General features: G+C 35.1%; 1 protein-coding gene across 1 annotated transcript in view; it reads left to right on the forward strand.

Annotated features, from left to right (window-relative positions):
• Window positions 1–19,197, forward strand: part of LOC139499075 (uncharacterized) — an 86,278-nt gene that overhangs the window by 44,724 nt on the left and 22,357 nt on the right. Inside the window, exons 12-15 of the mRNA XM_071287746.1 lie at window positions 2,421–2,651; window positions 10,797–11,336; window positions 15,894–16,000; window positions 17,014–17,467. Coding sequence (XP_071143847.1) covers window positions 2,421–2,651; window positions 10,797–11,336; window positions 15,894–16,000; window positions 17,014–17,467 — 1,332 coding nt within the window. The remainder of the gene's footprint in view (window positions 1–2,420; window positions 2,652–10,796; window positions 11,337–15,893; window positions 16,001–17,013; window positions 17,468–19,197) is intronic.

A 19,197-nucleotide genomic window follows, 5' to 3' on the forward strand; every position in this document is an offset into this window, starting at 1 on the left:
AAATTGCCGCATTTCAAAATCTGAAATCAATGAAAAATAAATAATGTGATAAAACTTTATTAAGTTTATAAAAAAAACGGGATTTCAATCCCCTGGAATAAACCAAAACAGGGTGTCCAAAACAGTAATGTCAACAGTGGACACAGTATATTCTTCCAGTGACCATACATCTTTCCACCTCTTGAATTACTGGACCGACACAAAGCCTGCATTTTCTTAATCAATGATCTGAAAATATAAAAGTAATCAAAATTTAAGTGCAAATTGTTTCAGTTACTTTCTGAGCTAAACAGTACACTAGCAACTTCAGCATGTGGAAAATATCTGCATTAAAAATGGAACAATGAATGTTATGTTTCCAGTAAGGTTTTTAAGCCTGTTTGGACAATATTGATGTAGACTTATTAATTTCAAGAACTGTAAATCAACTTAACCCACATTTGAATAGTTATTTTGATGTTTACAGGGAAATATCATTCATGTAAGACTTCACCGAAAACATAATGCCCTTCTACTAACAAAGGCAGCAATACATTTTTTTGATTTAGCTTATCCCTTCCAAAATCTTGTTTTTTTTACTCTTTGTTTGCCATTATCAACATATATTATAGCATTTGTACACTTTTGAACAAGAATAGTAAAACCTTCCTACCTGTCTGTCTGAGTAAGGTGAGGGTCAAATATGTGGCAGTGTTTGTAATTGAACAAATTAAGATGAACTGGAAAACTTAAAGAATTTCATCTTGATTCTATAATATTATCACCAAAGGAGAAAAACAACACAAAACATACTGACAGTGATTCCAATTGAACCAGTTGAGCAATGTTGTGGAAAGCATACATACATGTACCGCCATGCACAATGAAAACTTTTCAAAGAATAGGCAAACAGGAAGTTGGTATCTGAAAAGTGCTCACACATTACAATTCATTACTGTTAAGCTGGTGGCCAAGTATGAAGAAATTAATGCCTTTTTGCAAACTCATATTGAAGTGTGTGATACCAATATTTGACCCACGTTGACAAACAGACAGACAAGGTGATTGCAATTTAGTCCCTTACTCTATTGAGCGGGAGTATAAAAATAATATTCAGGCTATAGATATATATACTTACAACTCTGACTTGTGAATCCCTTCTTTGTTAGGTGTTATTTTTATTTCTTTTCCTCTTGAGTGACTTGCTCTGATCTCTCGACACACTATCTTATTTTCTTATCGAAGATCACATGATTTTCTGTCATCTGTAAAGACTCTTGATCCATCTCTGTCTTGTCTTCTGTGTCTAATGCCCATCTGTTGTCGTGGTTGTACATTTATCATCTCTTAAAGGTATCTTTTGGTGGCTGAAATTGAGTGTAAAACATGAATAAAAATCTGACGTGACATGATACGATTAATGGCAACTCCTAAGACTTATGTTGTGTTGTTTATGTTGTTTACACTAAAAACTTCATGATTCTTAATAATAATAAAAAAAAACAGTTGTGAAAGACAATTTGGACATAAAATTTCATGGAAATTAATTATTCCGCTTGATTTATAGAAACTTCACAGTATTTTAGACAAAAGACTTGACGTATGTGAACTCTTGTCATGTTGTTCCTGTTTTCATGAAATACAGTAACATCTTTGAATTTTAAAACTTTTTGTACTAAATAAATAGATAAAATAAATAACATCTTTGTTTTGTATATGTTTGTATGTAGGTCAACATGTCAATTCAAATATTTACAGACTGCGATACAGGATGCAATTAAAAAAGAACTCCTATGACATAATTTTTAACATGTAGTCACACTATTGAAAATACAAAAAATACCTCAATTCTGTTGATACACATTTGTATTTATTACAATACTACAAGAGCCAGGTGAAATGGAATGCAAGTGTTCAGTCTGTTAACATTTCTCATGCAAACATGTAATGGAAGCGATGTAAATGGTTTCTTTAAAAATGCCTGAATATCAATGAAAAAAAGAAACCACCTATGTTGCTTCAAGTAACGCCATAAAATTAAATATAATATCACTATTTACGGATGCATTTTTAATGGGTTACAATTTTATATCTACAATTTAATAAATGAGAAACAAACATTCTATCAATTAATAGAAATTTTAGGCAATACTTTGATAGCAACAATATAGATACAAAAATCTTATTGGAATGTAAGTATGCTTTAAATCTGACAGTCAAAAAGTTAATTTTTTTTAGGTTCATCAAAACTGTCAGAAAATTTGAGTTATTTCCCTTAAGCTAGCAACTGTTTAACTTAAATGTGGGATGGAAATAAGAATATCCAAAATTTCTGAAGAATAAAACTTTTTAGTCACTATTTATAAGGTGAAAGCAGAGATTTCTTGAGACATCATCAGAAATACATCAATAATTGACCATTTGGAAAAAAATATTTTCAGATTCCGTCCGATCTGCCATGTTGGACAAGTTGCTTGGCAGTGGAAGCTATGAATCATTTGACATGCGCTGCATGGTTACCGGCCAGTTCGCCGTTGGAAAATCAAGTCTGGTCAAGCTTTTAGTTGGGGATAATGTTCCAGAAGGGAGACAACCCACTGATGGCATTTCGCTCATAGAAGGTCGCTGTGGCCTTGATATTGAGACCAGAAGTTGGATCATGATTGATCCAGGTAAGAATACACAAATACATACATCTATTTATACCTGAGGAAGGTTCAGTGTTTGCCTAATGACAATGAGGGAGTGGGGTTTGTGGTCACGAAGGTTCTGTCATTTTGTATATTTATTGTCAGTCTAACAGGGTTTGAATCAATTGACAGTATAAAATTTCGTTTTTTATATATATTTTGGTAGGTAAATATTTAGAAAATAAATTTACACCTGGCATACCTGGCGGATAATGAAAAAGGCATTAACAATTGAATATCAAATCATTTGACATACTATAGTTCTTCTTATAGTGATGGTTTTTTGTTTAGCATCTTGAAGCCCTACTTACTAGAGCGCTTTACAGGGATTTCTTTTTGTCTAAATTTATTGAATTATTCATTTTAGAGAAAGAGGTTGCCTTTTTAGCAACTTAACTTAATAGAAAATTATTTGACTATTAAAATTGATTATGTTTTTTTTATTTTTGACAAATGTTAGAAGGTGAATAGTGATAGGTTAATAACGAGGGGCTTTATTTAATAAGTAGGTAATTTAGTCTGGGACTATTATACTATCGGACTTGAAATTGATCGATCTGTGGAGATTTCATTGTGCCGATAGTGGAATATTGATTTTTTGTTTTGATTGACAGCTTATCCTGTCACGTGGTTAATCAGCCTTCGGTACATGTGAACAATAAATTATGGCGAACAAGTCAGAATATCGAATACCTTTGAAATTAGTGGATTTGAAATAAAAAATATATATAATTAGATGCAAACAATGAAAATATGTCATTGAATAATAAAATTATTTTAACAGATGAAATACATTTACTTGAAACAAGGATTTGTATAGAAATCCTTGCTTGAAATAAATGTTTTTACACGGGGATAAACTAATGCTGATCAAAACTGGGACTATTTTCTAAGTTCTTCTTTATTCTAACTTAATCGTCGAAGTAGTTTTGAAAGATAAATATTTTTCTTATTGTTTACGAAAAATTATTAATAAGTAGTCAATATATTAGTGTTGAAAATAAAACAAATATAGTCGAAATGCCGGCACTTTACTTGACCGCTATGAGTCGAAGGCAGAGACATGTATATATGTCTCTGGTCGAAGATTAACAAATCATAATTAATCCTAATAAGAACGATAAGTGTGCAATAAAATAAATGTTGGCAATTTCAGTTCATTATTAATTCCTATAACAAAAGTTATCTGGGTCTATAGCCACATTGTTTTGAACTTTTCTTATTAACTTCGTGTTTACACCTAATTTTCAATATGACAGCAACAACAAAAAAGCCGCTGTGAACGGGCCTACTTTTTGTAGTTCTGATTGTGGAACCTATTTTACATATTTTTACGAAGTCATTATGCCAATGCCACCTGAAGACCATTATTTAAAAAAAGAAAACAGATTTTAATAAAATTATTGCACATATAAAAAGGAGTAGGCAATTTTATAGGAACAGTATAATTTATTTGAGTTCTGCATATGGTTTCCAGTTGTAACGAGACAGAGATTAATATTCCATTTTTCACTTTAAAAAGTGACAATACAAATAGGCCAATCCAACCTATAACCTATAAATGTGATTTTACAACAAACTGAACTCGTGTAACTCAATCAACTGTATTAAGAAATTTTATCAATCTCATTTTTTGCACATTGTCCCCACACTATTATCATCCTGAAAAATTCAACCTTTAAATGTCATTTTTTACACTTAAGGTGGGATTTGGTGATTAATAACAACTGTCAAAGATCGAGATATATTTTATCATTATCATGATTATAGTAATCGTGTTTACATTAGGGATTATCATTCGAATAACTATAAAAACAAAAAACAAATTACCGAAATTAAAACTAAGAGACCACGGCACGCTGTCACTGTCAAAATCATATGGCGTATTGATAAATTGTGCAGGTAAAGTCTCGTTCTTACGACGTGATGTTGAGTATTATTACACTCATTGGTGTAACGGTTTCCAGTCCCCTTAGTATAATAGTCTCAGATTTAGTGTCAGTCTTATTATGTGGGTCATGGTGTAACAGTTTCCAGTCCCCTTAGTATAATAGTCTCAGATTTAGTGTCAGTCTTATTATGTGGGTCATGGTGTAACAGTTTCCAGTCCCCTTAGTATAATAGTCTCAGATTAAGTGTCAGTCTTATTATGTGGGTCATGGTGTAACAGTTTCCAGTCCCCTTAGTATAATAGTCCCAGATTTAGTGTCAGTCTTATTATGTGGGTCATGGTGTAATGGTTTCCAGTCCCCTTAGTATAATAGTGTCAGTCTTATTATGTGGGTCATGGTGTAACGGTTTCCAGTCCCCTTAGTATAATAGTCCCAGATTTGGTGTCAGTCTTATTATGTGGGTCATGGTGTAACAGTTTCCAGTCCCCTTAGTATAATAGTCTCAGATTTAGTGTCAGTCTTATTATGTGGGTCATGGTGTAAAGGTTTCCAGTCCCCTTAGTATAATAGTCTCAGATTTAGTGTCAGTCTTATTATGTGGGTCATGGTGTAACGGTTTCCAGTCCCCTTAGTATAATAGTGTCAGATTTAGTGTCAGTCTTATCATGTGGGTCATGGTGTAACAGTTTCCAGTCCCCTTAGTATAATAGTCCAAGATTTGGTGTCAGTCTTATTATGTGGGTCATGGTGTAACAGTTTCCAGTCCCCTTAGTATAATAGTCTCAGATTTAGTGTCAGTCTTATTATGTGGGTCATGGTGTAACGGTTTCCAGTCCCCTTAGTATAATAGTCCCAGATTTGGTGTCAGTCTTATTATGTGGGTCATGGTGTAACAGTTTCCAGTCCCCTTAGTATAATAGTCTCAGATTTAGTGTCAGTCTTATTATGTGGGTCATGGTGTAACGGTTTCCAGTCCCCTTAGTATAATAGTGTCAGATTTAGTGTCAGTCTTATCATGTGGGTCATGGTGTAACGGTTTCCAGTCCCCTTAGTATAATAGTGTCAGATTTAGTGTCAGTCTTATCATGTGGGTCATGGTGTAACGGTTTCCAGTCCCCTTAGTATAATAGTCCCAGATTTGGTGTCAGTCTTATCATGTGGGTCATGGTGTAACGGTTTCCAGTCCCCTTAGTATAATAGTCCCAGATTTGGTGTCAGTCTTATTATGTGGGTCATGGTGTAACGGTTTCCAGTCCCCTTAGTATAATAGTCCCAGATTTAGTGTCAGTCTTATTATGTGGGTCATGGTGTAACGGTTTCCAGTCCCCTTAGTATAATAGTCTCAGATTTAGTGTCAGTCTTATTATGTGGGTCATGGTGTAACAGTTTCCAGTCCCCTTAGTATAATAGTCTCAGATTTAGTGTCAGTCTTATTATGTGGGTCATGGTGTAACGGTTTCCAGTCCCCTTAGTATAATAGTCTCAGAATTGGTGTCAGTCTTATTATGTGGGTCATGGTGTAACGGTTTCCAGTCCCCTTAGTATAATAGTCCCAGATTTGGTGTCAGTCTTATTATGTGGGTCATGGTGTAACAGTTTCCAGTCCCCTTAGTATAATAGTCTCAGATTTAGTGTCAGTCTTATTATGTGGGTCATGGTGTAACCGTTTCCAGTCCCCTTAGTATAATAGTCTCAGATTTAGTGTCAGTCTTATTATGTGGGTCATGGTGTAACGGTTTCCAGTCCCCTTAGTATAATAGTCCCAGATTTAGTGTCAGTCTTATTATGTGGGTCATGGTGTAACGGTTTCCAGTCCCCTTAGTATAATAGTCTCAGATTTGGTGTCAGTCTTATTATGTGGGTCATGGTGTAACGGTTTCCAGTCCCCTTAGTATAATAGTCCCAGATTTGGTGTCAGTCTTATCATGTGGGTCATGGTGTTACGGTTTCCAGTCCCCTTAGTATAATAGTCCCAGATTTGGTGTCAGTCTTATTATGTGGGTCATGGTGTAACAGTTTCCAGTCCCCTTAGTATAATAGTCTCAGATTTAGTGTCAGTCTTATTATGTGGGTCATGGTGTAACGGTTTCCAGTCCCCTTAGTATAATAGTCTCAGATTTAGTGTCAGTCTCATTATGTGGGTCATGGTGTAACGGTTTCCAGTCCCCTTAGTATAATAGTCTCAGATTTGGTGTCAGTCTTATTATGTGGGTCATGGTGTAACGGTTTCCAGTCCCCTTAGTATAATAGTCCCAGATTTGGTGTCAGTCTTATTATGTGGGTCATGGTGTAACATTTTCCAGTCCCCTTAGTATAATAGTCCCAGATTTGGTGTCAGTCTTATTATGTGGGTCATGGTGTAACAGTTTCCAGTCCCCTTAGTATAATAGTCTCAGATTTAGTGTCAGTCTTATTATGTGGGTCATGGTGTAACGGTTTCCAGTCCCCTTAGTATAATAGTCTCAGATTTAGTGTCAGTCTTATTATGTGGGTCATGGTGTAACAGTTTCCAGTCCCCTTAGTATAATAGTCTCAGATTTAGTGTCAGTCTTATTATGTGGGTCATGGTGTAACAGTTTCCAGTCCCCTTAGTATAATAGTCTCAGAATTGGTGTCAGTCTTATTATGTGGGTCATGGTGTAACGGTTTCCAGTCCCCTTAGTATAATAGTCCCAGATTTGGTGTCAGTCTTATTATGTGGGTCATGGTGTAACAGTTTCCAGTCCCCTTAGTATAATAGTCTCAGATTTAGTGTCAGTCTTATTATGTGGGTCATGGTGTAACGGTTTCCAGTCCCCTTAGTATAATAGTCTCAGATTTAGTGTCAGTCTTATTATGTGGGTCATGGTGTAACAGTTTCCAGTCCCCTTAGTATAATAGTCTCAGATTTAGTGTCAGTCTTATTATGTGGGTCATGGTGTAACGGTTTCCAGTCCCCTTAGTATAATAGTCTCAGAATTGGTGTCAGTCTTATTATGTGGGTCATGGTGTAACGGTTTCCAGTCCCCTTAGTATAATAGTCCCAGATTTGGTGTCAGTCTTATTATGTGGGTCATGGTGTAACAGTTTCCAGTCCCCTTAGTATAATAGTCTCAGATTTAGTGTCAGTCTTATTATGTGGGTCATGGTGTAACGGTTTCCAGTCCCCTTAGTATAATAGTCTCAGATTTGGTGTCAGTCTTATTATGTGGGTCATGGTGTAACGGTTTCCAGTCCCCTTAGTATAATAGTCTCAGATTTGGTGTCAGTCTTATTATGTGGGTCATGGTGTAACGGTTTCCAGTCCCCTTAATATAATAGTCCCAGATTTGGTGTCAGTCTTATTATGTGGGTCATGGTGTAACGGTTTCCAGTCCCCTTAGTATAATAGTCCCAGATTTGGTGTCAGTCTTATTATGTGGGTCATGGTGTAACGGTTTCCAGTCCCCTTAGTATAATAGTCTCAGATTTAGTGTAAGTCTTATTATGTGGGTCATGGTGTAACCGTTTCCAGTCCCCTTAGTATAATAGTCCCAGATTTAGTGTCAGTCTTATTATGTGGGTCATGGTGTAACGGTTTCCAGTCCCCTTAGTATAATAGTCTCAGATTTAGTGTCAGTCTTATTATGTGGGTCATGGTGTAACGGTTTCCAGTCCCCTTAGTATAATAGTCTCAGATTTAGTGTCAGTCTTATTATGTGGGTCATGGTGTAACGGTTTCCAGACCCCTTAGTATAATAGTCTCAGATTTGGTGTCAGTCTTATTATGTGGGTCATGGTGTAACGGTTTCCAGTCCCCTTAGTATAATAGTCTCAGATTTAGTGTCAGTCTTATTATGTGGGTCATGGTGTAACGGTTTCCAGTCCCCTTAGTATAATAGTGTCAGATTTAGTGTCAGTCTTATCATGTGGGTCATGGTGTAACGGTTTCCAGTCCCCTTAGTATAATAGTGTCAGATTTAGTGTCAGTCTTATCATGTGGGTCATGGTGTAACGGTTTCCAATCCCCTTAGTATAATAGTCCCAGATTTGGTGTCAGTCTTATCATGTGGGTCATGGTGTAACGGTTTCCAGTCCCCTTAGTATAATAGTCTCAGATTTAGTGTCAGTCTTATTATGTGGGTCATGGTGTAACGGTTTCCAGTCCCCTTAGTATAATAGTCTCAGATTTAGTGTCAGTCTTATTATGTGGGTCATGGTGTAACGGTTTCCAGACCCCTTAGTATAATAGTCTCAGATTTGGTGTCAGTCTTATTATGTGGGTCATGGTGTAACGGTTTCCAGTCCCCTTAGTATAATAGTCTCAGATTTAGTGTCAGTCTTGTTATGTGGGACATGGTGTAACGGTTTCCAGTCCCCTTAGTATAATAGTGTCAGATTTAGTGTCAGTCTTATCATGTGGGTCATGGTGTAACGGTTTCCAGTCCCCTTAGTATAATAGTGTCAGATTTAGTGTCAGTCTTATCATGTGGGTCATGGTGTAACGGTTTCCAGTCCCCTTAGTATAATAGTCCCAGATTTGGTGTCAGTCTTATCATGTGGGTCATGGTGTAACGGTTTCCAGTCCCCTTAGTATAATAGTCTCAGATTTAGTGTCAGTCTTATTATGTGGGACATGGTGTAACGGTTTCCAGTCCCCTTAGTATAATAGTCTCAGATTTAGTGTCAGTCTTATTATGTGGGTCATGGTGTAACCGTTTCCAGTCCCCTTAGTATAATAGTCCCAGATTTAGTGTCAGTCTTATTATGTGGGTCATGGTGTAACGGTTTCCAGTCCCATTAGTATAATAGTCTCAGATTTAGTGTCAGTCTTATTATGTGGGTCATGGTGTGACGGTTTCCAGTCCCCTTAGTATAATAGTCTCAGATTTAGTGTCAGTCTTATTATGTGGGTCATGGTGTAACGGTTTCCAGTCCCCTTAGTATAATAGTCTTAGATTTAGTGTCAGTCTTATTATGTGGGTCATGGTGTAACGGTTTCCAGTCCCCTTAGTATAATAGTCCCAGATTTAGTGTCAGTCTTATTATGTGGGTCATGGTGTAAATTTTCCAGTCCCCTTAGTATAATAGTGTCAGATTAAGTGTCAGTCTTGTATGTGGGTCATGGTGTAACAGTTTCCAGTCCCCTTAATATAATAGTCTCAGATTTAGTGTCAGTTTTATTATGTGGGTCATGGTGTAACAGTTTCCGGTCCCCTTAGTATAATAGTCCCAGATTTGGTGTCAGTCTTATCATGTGGGTCATGGTGTAACGGTTTCCAGTCCCCATAGTATAATAGTCCCAGATTTGGTGTCAGTCTTATTATGTGGGTCATGGTGTAACGGTATTGACTATAACGTAGACTAAGTCATCCCTGTATTGATTCTACGTGTTATTAAAGTTAAATTTAAATTGTATACCGTTTTAATATATCAATAAGGAGAGGAGGTATGATTGCAAATAAGACAACTATCCACCAAATTTACAATAAGGCCAATTAAAATTAATTGATAGATTTTCATCCCCGCCCGCCCCGATTTTTTTTATTTTGAAAAATTTATGCTTTCCGGATTTTGTTTCTTTCCGGTACCGGTAACGGTCAACAATTTCGTTTCATTCGAATTTCCTGTTTCAAATTTTGGTTTTCATAATTATTGTTTCGAGTACTTTAAAATGATTATGTTGTCAAATGATGACAATATCATCTAGGGTGAATAGATTACCAGTATGGCATGAAATATTCGGGTTACTGGTAATGCGCTGTGTTCAAGAACGCAAATTGCGGTATGTCACAAATTGAAAATTTCTTTCATTAGAAAACCGTTGATTTTTTTTAATAAAACATTGACTTTGTGTCAGCAAATTTGGGCTCTGAAAGATTTCAAAAGCCCAAGAATCGTGGAACACATTGGTAGAAAAAAACATAACTGGACCCGGCAAACCGGTTTACACATGTACATGGTATAAGCTACATTTTTTAAGTAAACACTTGCATATATATGAAGTTCACGTCACCAGAAGGTTCATATTAAATAAAATTTAAAAACTAAAATCCTCCCACCCGCCCCATTTTTTTCAAAACTTTGGATGAAAATCTACTAATTAATTTTAGTTGGCCTAAAGTGATTGTCGGTATTAATTTAGCTATTCACACCAAAGTTTATCTATTTTGCATATATACATTTATACATTTATATATATAATAGATAACATCAGTTATTTGTTGTTTATTTATACAGCAACTTATAATGCCTTGGATGTTGTTTATTTATACAGCAACTTATAATGCCTTGGATGTTGTTTATAATAAAGTATTAATGACCTCCGAAGAAGAAGATGAAAATAAACAAACAAAAACACCAAAAAAACCTGAATCGGATGCAAAACCTGTTGATAGTCCAAATAAAGATGATACTCATTCTCTGAAGTCTGAAGCCACCAGGTCAACAGATTTCCCTGTGAACCTCTCAATTAAACCCTCTATACAGCCACAAGCAGCCCAATCTTTGTCACAACAGATGTCCTCTGATGAGTCTAAAAGACAGCAAATGAAGAAGAAAATGACCACTAAAATGACCGAAAAGGAAATAAGAAAGAGAATGGAGAAAGTCCTCAAAAGTGGGAAATATAAAATGAAAGTTGGCAGACTCATCTTCTGGGACTTTGGTGGACAGTATGTCTATTATACAACACACCAGACATTCATGACTTTCAGAGCATTGTTTCTGGTAGTTTTTGACGGAAGTAAAAGATTGAATGAAGAAGTCACTGATGTTCTGTGTTTTCCAGGACAGCACATGACACCAACCCCAGCAGGTAATTTATGTTAATTAAAATTATGAAATCTATATGTTTAACTTGTGTCTTGTTTGTCCATAATTATAATAAACTCATTATCGATACCAGGATGATCTCTAGCTCACCTGGTCGAAAGGCCAAGTGAGCTTTTCTCATCATTTGGCGTCTGTCGTCGTCGTCCGGCGTCGTCGTCCTGCGTTAACTTTTACAAAAATCTTCTCCTCTGAAACTACTGGGCCAAATTTAACCAAACTTGGCCATAATCATCATTGGGTATCTAGTTTAAAAAATGTGTCCGGTGACCCGGCCAACCAACCAAGATGGCCGCCATGGCTAAAAATAGAAACTAGGGGTAAACTGCAGTTTTTGGCTTATAACTCAATAACCAAAGCATTTAGAGCAAATCTGACGAGGTAAAATTGTTCATCAGGTCAAAATCTATCTACCCTGAAATTTTCAGATGAATCAGACATTCCGTTGTTGGGTTGCTGCCCCTGAAATGGTAATTTTAAGGAAATTTTGCTGTTTTTGGTTATTATCTTGAATATTATTATAGATAGAGATAAACTGTAAACAGCAATAATGTTCAGCAAAGTAAGATTTACAAATAAGTCAACATGACCAAAATGGTCAGTTGACCACTTTAGGAGTTATTGCCCTTTATAGTCAATTTTTAACCATTTTTCGTAAATCTTAGTAATCTTTTAGAAAAATCTTCTCCTCTGAAACTACTGGGCCAAATTTAACCACACTTGGCCATAATCATCATTGGGGTATCTAGTTTAAAAAATGTGTCCGGTGATCCGGCCAACCAACCAAGATGGCCGCCATGGCTAAAAATAGAACATAGGGATAAAATGCAGTTTTTGGCTTATAACTCAAAAACCTAAGCATTTAGAGCTATCTGACAGGGATAAAATTGTTCATCAGGTCAAGATCTATCTGCCCTGAAATTTGCAGATGAATTGGACATTCCGTTGTTGGGTTGCTGGCCCTGAAATGGTAATTTTAAGGAAATTTTGCTGTTTTTGGTTATTATCTTGAATATTATTATAGATAGAGATAAACTGTAAACAGCAATATTAACGTACAGCAAAGTAAGAACTAAAAATACGTCAGTATGACCAAAATAGTCAATTGACCCCTAAGGAGTTATTGCCCTTCATAGTCAATTTTTAACAATTTTTTTAAAATTTGAAGATTTTCAATAACATTTTCCACAGAAAGTACTGTTGTAGAGAGAGATAATTGTAAGCAGCAAGAATGTTTAGTAAAGTAAGATCTACAAACACATCACCATCACCAAAACACAATTTTGTCATGATTCCATCTGTGTCCATTGTCTGATCCTCTAGTTTATATTTGCGCCAGACGCGCGTTTCGTCTACATAAGAAGACTCATTAAATTGCTTTAAAATAACATATTACATTCTTGGGCAGACTATTTTTTTCATGTTTTTACTTTTTATGGTGATGCGTTTTCAGATTGATCACTTGACAACTTCCTGTTTACCGAACACTTGTATGATTTAACACATGATAGCCAAGTTGAAAATTTTCATCACATTTTTTTCAGGAACTACAATACAAGGATTTCTGAAATTTGGTTTCAGGATTTATATAAGTCAGCTATACCGTGTGATGCGTTTTCAGATTCATCACTCGACAACTTCCTGTTTACCTAACACTTGCATATTTTTACACTATTAATATTATCCACTTGCGGCAGGGGTATCATCAGTGAGCAGTTAGGTCCGAGACCACAATTATCTTCCCTTGATTTTCGTTGTTCATGAATATAGTCCCTAGTGTTAACAGTGGGTTACTTGCCATTAATTTTTATACCCCTTCCAAATTTATTTCTCCATGTTTAATGCCTCAAATTGTAAGTAGGGGGGTGAAATTACACTGTAAAAAAATTTGGGTCCAGAATTTTACAGGAAAGTAGTGATTTGGTCCAGCTGAAAAAGGTTAAAATTTGGACTTCGGAAGCTGTCAAAAGATTTCAAGACAACCTAAACACAAAATTGTTCTTATTTTGAGTTAGAGCCGATGAAGTTTTCTATAATTTTGATATAATTTGTCCCAAAAGTAGAACAACAAACTGTAAAAATTTCATTGAGAAAGCGCAGGTGGGATTTTTTTAATTTTTATTTATGTTCTAAAAGAAATGCACTACGAATTAATTGTAGTCTCGGACCTAAGAGGTGAAGTCTGTAAATATAGAATCTGTACTTTGGCAACTTCCCTAAATGATTTGGTGGTGTCAATTTGTCAAATAGCATGAAACTAAAGTCTTTAAACTTTAATTTTATAGAATTTCTGCAAAAATGACCAATTTTGGCATTTTATGGTCAAAATAGGCATTTTAAGGCTTTTTCAATATTGATGCATACATGGCATCCTGACTTTCTATCTGACAGGTTTTCATGTGTCAATACTTGTGTTTCTATGCCTTTATCTAGTTCTTTTACTTGTTTATGAACTCAGAATCTACAGAAAAGAAGATTATCTCAGACAATATGTGCAAAATGTGTTGTATAAATGACCCTTGTCTAACGCCCTGTTTGGATGAAGTCAAAAGTGGGGTTCTTGGTACATAAAATTTGAAGTCCACAATAAAGACCTCACTAAATTTGTATCAAAAGCACTTTACAATGTCTATTGTACCTGTTCCATTTCACATAATATCTTTCTTTTCTTCTGTAGGATAGCAAGTGTTTTAAATATAAGCCTGTTCAGAGACTAAAATTGCATTCAAGTTTTTCACTAAAAAGGCAAAAATCTTTGTATCAGACCATACTGTCTGCAAGAAAAGTTAATTGCAAGAGCCTTTTTGTGCTCATATTTGTTGTATCATGTCACATGAGTATAGAAATGATAAAAAAGACACACTTTTTTTATTTCTTATAGCCTCAATATGCATTTTTTAATGTAAATATGTGGCACGGCCTAAATTGACCATTATTTTTTTCCAGTCTTACTTGGCTTAAGACCCTTTTAAACTAATATGATATGTTATTTGTAACTTTTCTTTCCATTTAAAGTACATTCAATACATATTTTTAAGGATTATTTATAACCAAAAAGCTTCACAAATTTAAAATTGCTGGAAAATATTACATCTTCATGTAAGGCCCCCTTTCATTGAAAAACCTCAATTTTTAGGCCCAGGCTGATAAAAATTTGACTTTTGAATAATTATGCTAAGTCTGATAAACCAAATGAGTACTCTATGGCTTTTAGTACATAATAAATGATATATTAAGGCATTTAAAAAATAGTTTTTTGCAATATTTTAATTTTTAAAGCCCAAAATGTTGATAGTTGAAATTTTTCAATTTTAATGTCAAAATTTAACACGCAAAGATAGGTATAAAATTTAACATATTGTCTATAATATATATCCTATTGTTATGAAACTTTGCAAGCAGTGTTATAATTTATCAAGCTTTGGTCATACCAAGTTTTTTTTAAAGATTTGTCAACTCTTTCTATCTTATTAGGTCCGAGACCACAATTGTCGTCCCTTGATTTTCGTTGTTCACGATATGTCCCTAGTGTTAACAGTGGGTTACTTGCCATTAATTTTTATACCCCTTCCAAATTTATTTATCCATGTTTAATGCCTCAAATTGTAAGTAGGGGGGTGAAATTACACTGTAAAAAAATTTGGGTCCAGAATTTTACAGGAAAGTAGTGATTTGGTCCAGCTGAAAAAGGTTAAAAATTAGGACTTCGGAAGCTGTCAAAAGATTTCAAGACACCCTAAACACAAAATTGTCCATATTTTGAGTTAGAGCCGATGAAGTTTTCTATAATTTTGATATAATTTGTCCCAAAAGTAGTACAACACACTGTAAAAATTTCATTGAGAAAGCGCAGGTGGGATTTTTTAAATTTTTATCTATGTTCTAAAAGAAATGCACTAAGAATTAAGTGTGGTCTCGGACCAGTAGCTCGCAGTTTCACTTGTGTTGGAACGTGATATTTGGAAGCTATTAAACCAAGAGTTCCAAATGGTGAAGTTGAAATCATCCCTTCGTAAATTTTACGGACGCCATCACGAGTTGGTTGACCGTTATGGAATAACCGTTTCACAAATGATATCGGATATGTTCCTTACGTCGTAACTACAATCCCCTCCCTTTCATGAATGTGACCTACCGAATTAGACTATTTACCGGATTTGTTATCCCATAAGCAACACGACGGGTGCCACATGTGGAGCAGGATCTGCTTACCCTTCCGCAGCACCTGAGATCACACCTAGTTTTTTGGTGGGGTTCATGTTGTTTATTCTTTAGTTTTCTATGTTGTGTCGTGTGTGCTCTTGTTTGTTTGTCCTTTTCATTTTTAGCCATGGCGTTGTCAGTTTTTTTTAGATTTATGAGTATGACTATCCCTTTGGTATCTTTCGTCCCTCTTTTGTATTCTCTTATTGAACTTCTATATTTTGATTGCCACCTTTTTTCAAAACTATGCACATGTTACAAGTAATTAAAATTAACGTTATTATATAACATGTATACAACTTATATCACATATTGTAATTTAGTTTTATTCTACTTTCAGTCTTCTTACTGCACTGGGTAAACTCAATCCTAACATATTGTAAAGTGGTGTATGCTGGCATCCCTAAGATCTTGTTTGTTGCCACACATAAGGACAAGATACCAGTGGTAAGTGACAAATATATACATAGGTCTTTTTTAAAGGGCAATCCATAGACCTTGTTTGTTACTATCCATTGACACAAGGCACCAGTGGTAAGTGAATCATATATAAATAGGACTTGTATACATGCATTCCAAAGATAATTTGTGTTGCCACCCGTAATTAAAAGACACCAGTGACAAGTGAAAAAAGATAAAACTTGTATACAGGCATTCCCTAGATCTTTTTTGTTGCCACCCATAATTACAAGATGCCAGTGGCAAGTGAAAAAAGATATAAATAGAACTTGAATACAGGCATTCCTAAGATCTTGTGTGTTACCACCCATTAAAACAAGGTACCAGTGAATAGTGAAAAAGATATAAATAGGTCTTGTATATATACATTCCTAGGATCTTGTGTGTTACCACCCATTAGACAAGATACCAGTGGTAAGTGAAAAAACATATAAATAGGTCTTTTATACAAAGCATTCCTTAAGAGATCTAGATAATTATCAATGGTATATAACGTAATAGGTCAAAAGGGGTGGTAGACTTCTTTATATTTTGCCATAATTCCATTTTTCCATGATATTTCGATTTGGTATTAAACTTCATGTAAGTGATCTCCTTTGAATTTTAACCAGTGGCGGATTCAGAACTTTGTATATGGGTCCCACCGTCTACCATAAGAAGGGGCTGCTTTGGTTACCAAATACAAAGTAATCTGTGTTCATTAGAACAATGGTAACATATAGGTCATGCTAAAAATAGCAGCTTAGTATTTATGTATGTAGTCATTGTAAGTTGTATGCCGTCTCAAAATGTACTTACTGCATTTGGATACGAAATTTGTTGTGCCATTCCATGCAAATATTATGTCCTAATTTTTAAGTCCAGTTTATTTATGTCTGTAGTCTTTGTAAGTTATATATGATGTCTTAGAATGTACTTACTGCAGTGGGATAACGGTTATGGTGTGCCATTCCATAAAATGATGATTTCTTCATTGTAACTCTAATTTATTTTGTTGGCAGGAGGATGTAGAAACCAGACGTGCCCTATTGTACAGCGAAGTAGACGAATTATTTAGGGGCCATGAAGGAAGAAATCATCTTGTCCTTGACAAACAAATATTTGTCAATGCAACTGATAAAGCTGACCAAGAAATTGAAGACCTGAAGAAAGCTATAACAGAGCTAACTTTCGACCATCCATGTTGGGGGGAGAGGATGCCAAACGCTTGGGTCCCCCTTGAACTGGAAATAGCTGAGTTGGTTGCTGCAGGAAAACAAATCCTGTCATTGGAAGAAGTTGAAGAGTTAAATGCAATCGGCACAGTATCAGTTTTGGATTTAGAACAACTTCATGACTTCCTTAATTTCCAGCACTCTCTAGGGAAAATCGTCTACTTTGATACCCAGCAGCTCAGAGAGTATGTCATAATCAACCCCCTTCTCATGGTTGAAGTTATGAGGTCCTTTGTGACAGGTATTTATGTTAATACTTATTATGGAGATTATGAGATCCGTTGGTTCAAAAATATGTCAATTCTTATAATGGAGATTATGAGATCCTTTATGACAGGTATTTATATCAATACTTACTATGGAGGTTATAAGGTCCTTTGTGACAGGTATTTATGTCAATTCTTTTCATGGAGGTTATAATGTCCTTTGAAACAGGTTTATATATAAATAATTATTATGGAGGTTATGAGGTCCTTTGTGGCAGGTATTCATGTCAATCCTTATTATGGAAGTTATAAGATTCTTTGACAGGTATTTTTATAAATACTTATTATGGAGGTTATGAGATCCTTTGTGACAGGTATTTATGTCACTACTTAGTATGCAGGTTATGAGATCCTTTGTGACAGGTATCTATGTCAATACTTATTATGGAGGTTATGAGATCCTTTTTGACAGGTATTTATGTCAATACTTATTATGGAGGTTATGAGATCCTTTGTAACAGGTATGTATATCAATTCTTATTATGGAGGTTTTCAAATCCTTTGTAACAGGTATTTATATCAATACTTATTATGGAGGTTATGAGGTCCTTTTTGACAGGTATTTATGTCACTACTTAGTATGCAGGTTATGAGATCCTTTGTGACAGGTATTTATATCAATGATTATTATGGAGGTTATGAGGTCCTTTGTGACAGGTATTTATTAGTCTTGTATTATTTTAATTTTAGTTTCTTGTGTACAATTTGGAAATTAGCATGGCGTTCATTATCACTGGACTAGTATATATTTGTTTAGGGGCCAGCTGAAGGACGCCTCTGGGTGCGGGAATTTCTCGCTACATTGAAGACCTGTTGGTGACCCTCTGCTGTTGTTTTTTATTTGGGCGGGTTGTTGTCTCTTTGACACATTCCCCATTTCCATTCTCAATTTTATTTATGTCAATACTTGATATGGAGTTTATGAGGTCCTTTGTGACAGGTGTTTATGTCAATACTTATTATGGAGGTTATGAGATCCTTTGTGAGAGGTATTTATGTCAATTCTTTTCCCTTCCAAACTATACATTAAGTATAGACGTTTTAAAAATATTGGCGAATCAGAATATAATTCTGTTGTTGGTGCCCATCAGATTAGACCTTGTTATTTCAGAGGAAAATGCAAATATAAATTGATATCTCCTAAAACATGTAAAATCATTTATTTTTAAAAAATAAAATAAAAGAAGATTATACCATGTCAGTCCTGATATTTATTGTCTCTAGCACGAACCATTCTGGGGTATCTAGAAATACCCGGCTTCGGTCCGTCCTTCTTGTCTTATTAGCGCTTTCATATGTACATTTTTTTAAAGATTTTTTATTAAACTTAAATGTCTCGGACAGGTTTGAAAAACAGTGCTGATGAATTATTTTGAAATGAGTTATGCCCCTTGATAATACTAAATATACGGTAAATTTCATTGTAAGCTCCCATCTGTATATCCTGCCTGGTTTTTATTAAACTCGTAGCATAGGTCTTCATCAGCCATGTCTTGACAAGTTCAAAAATCAGTGCCGATTGATTATTTTCAAATTATAGGAATTCAGAAAATGATCTGTCTTCACCAATATTGTATCCTGTATTCTCTTATTTGGACGAATACAGCTATCAACACATATTTAGACACTCCTGTGATTGAAAAGTAATAAAACAATTTGAACATCTTTATACGTTTCTGTTGGAGAAATACAAGTTCCTGATAAA

This window comes from Mytilus edulis, chromosome 12 (genome assembly GCF_963676685.1).
Source record: "Mytilus edulis chromosome 12, xbMytEdul2.2, whole genome shotgun sequence".
NCBI classification, from domain to species: domain Eukaryota; kingdom Metazoa; phylum Mollusca; class Bivalvia; order Mytilida; family Mytilidae; genus Mytilus; species Mytilus edulis.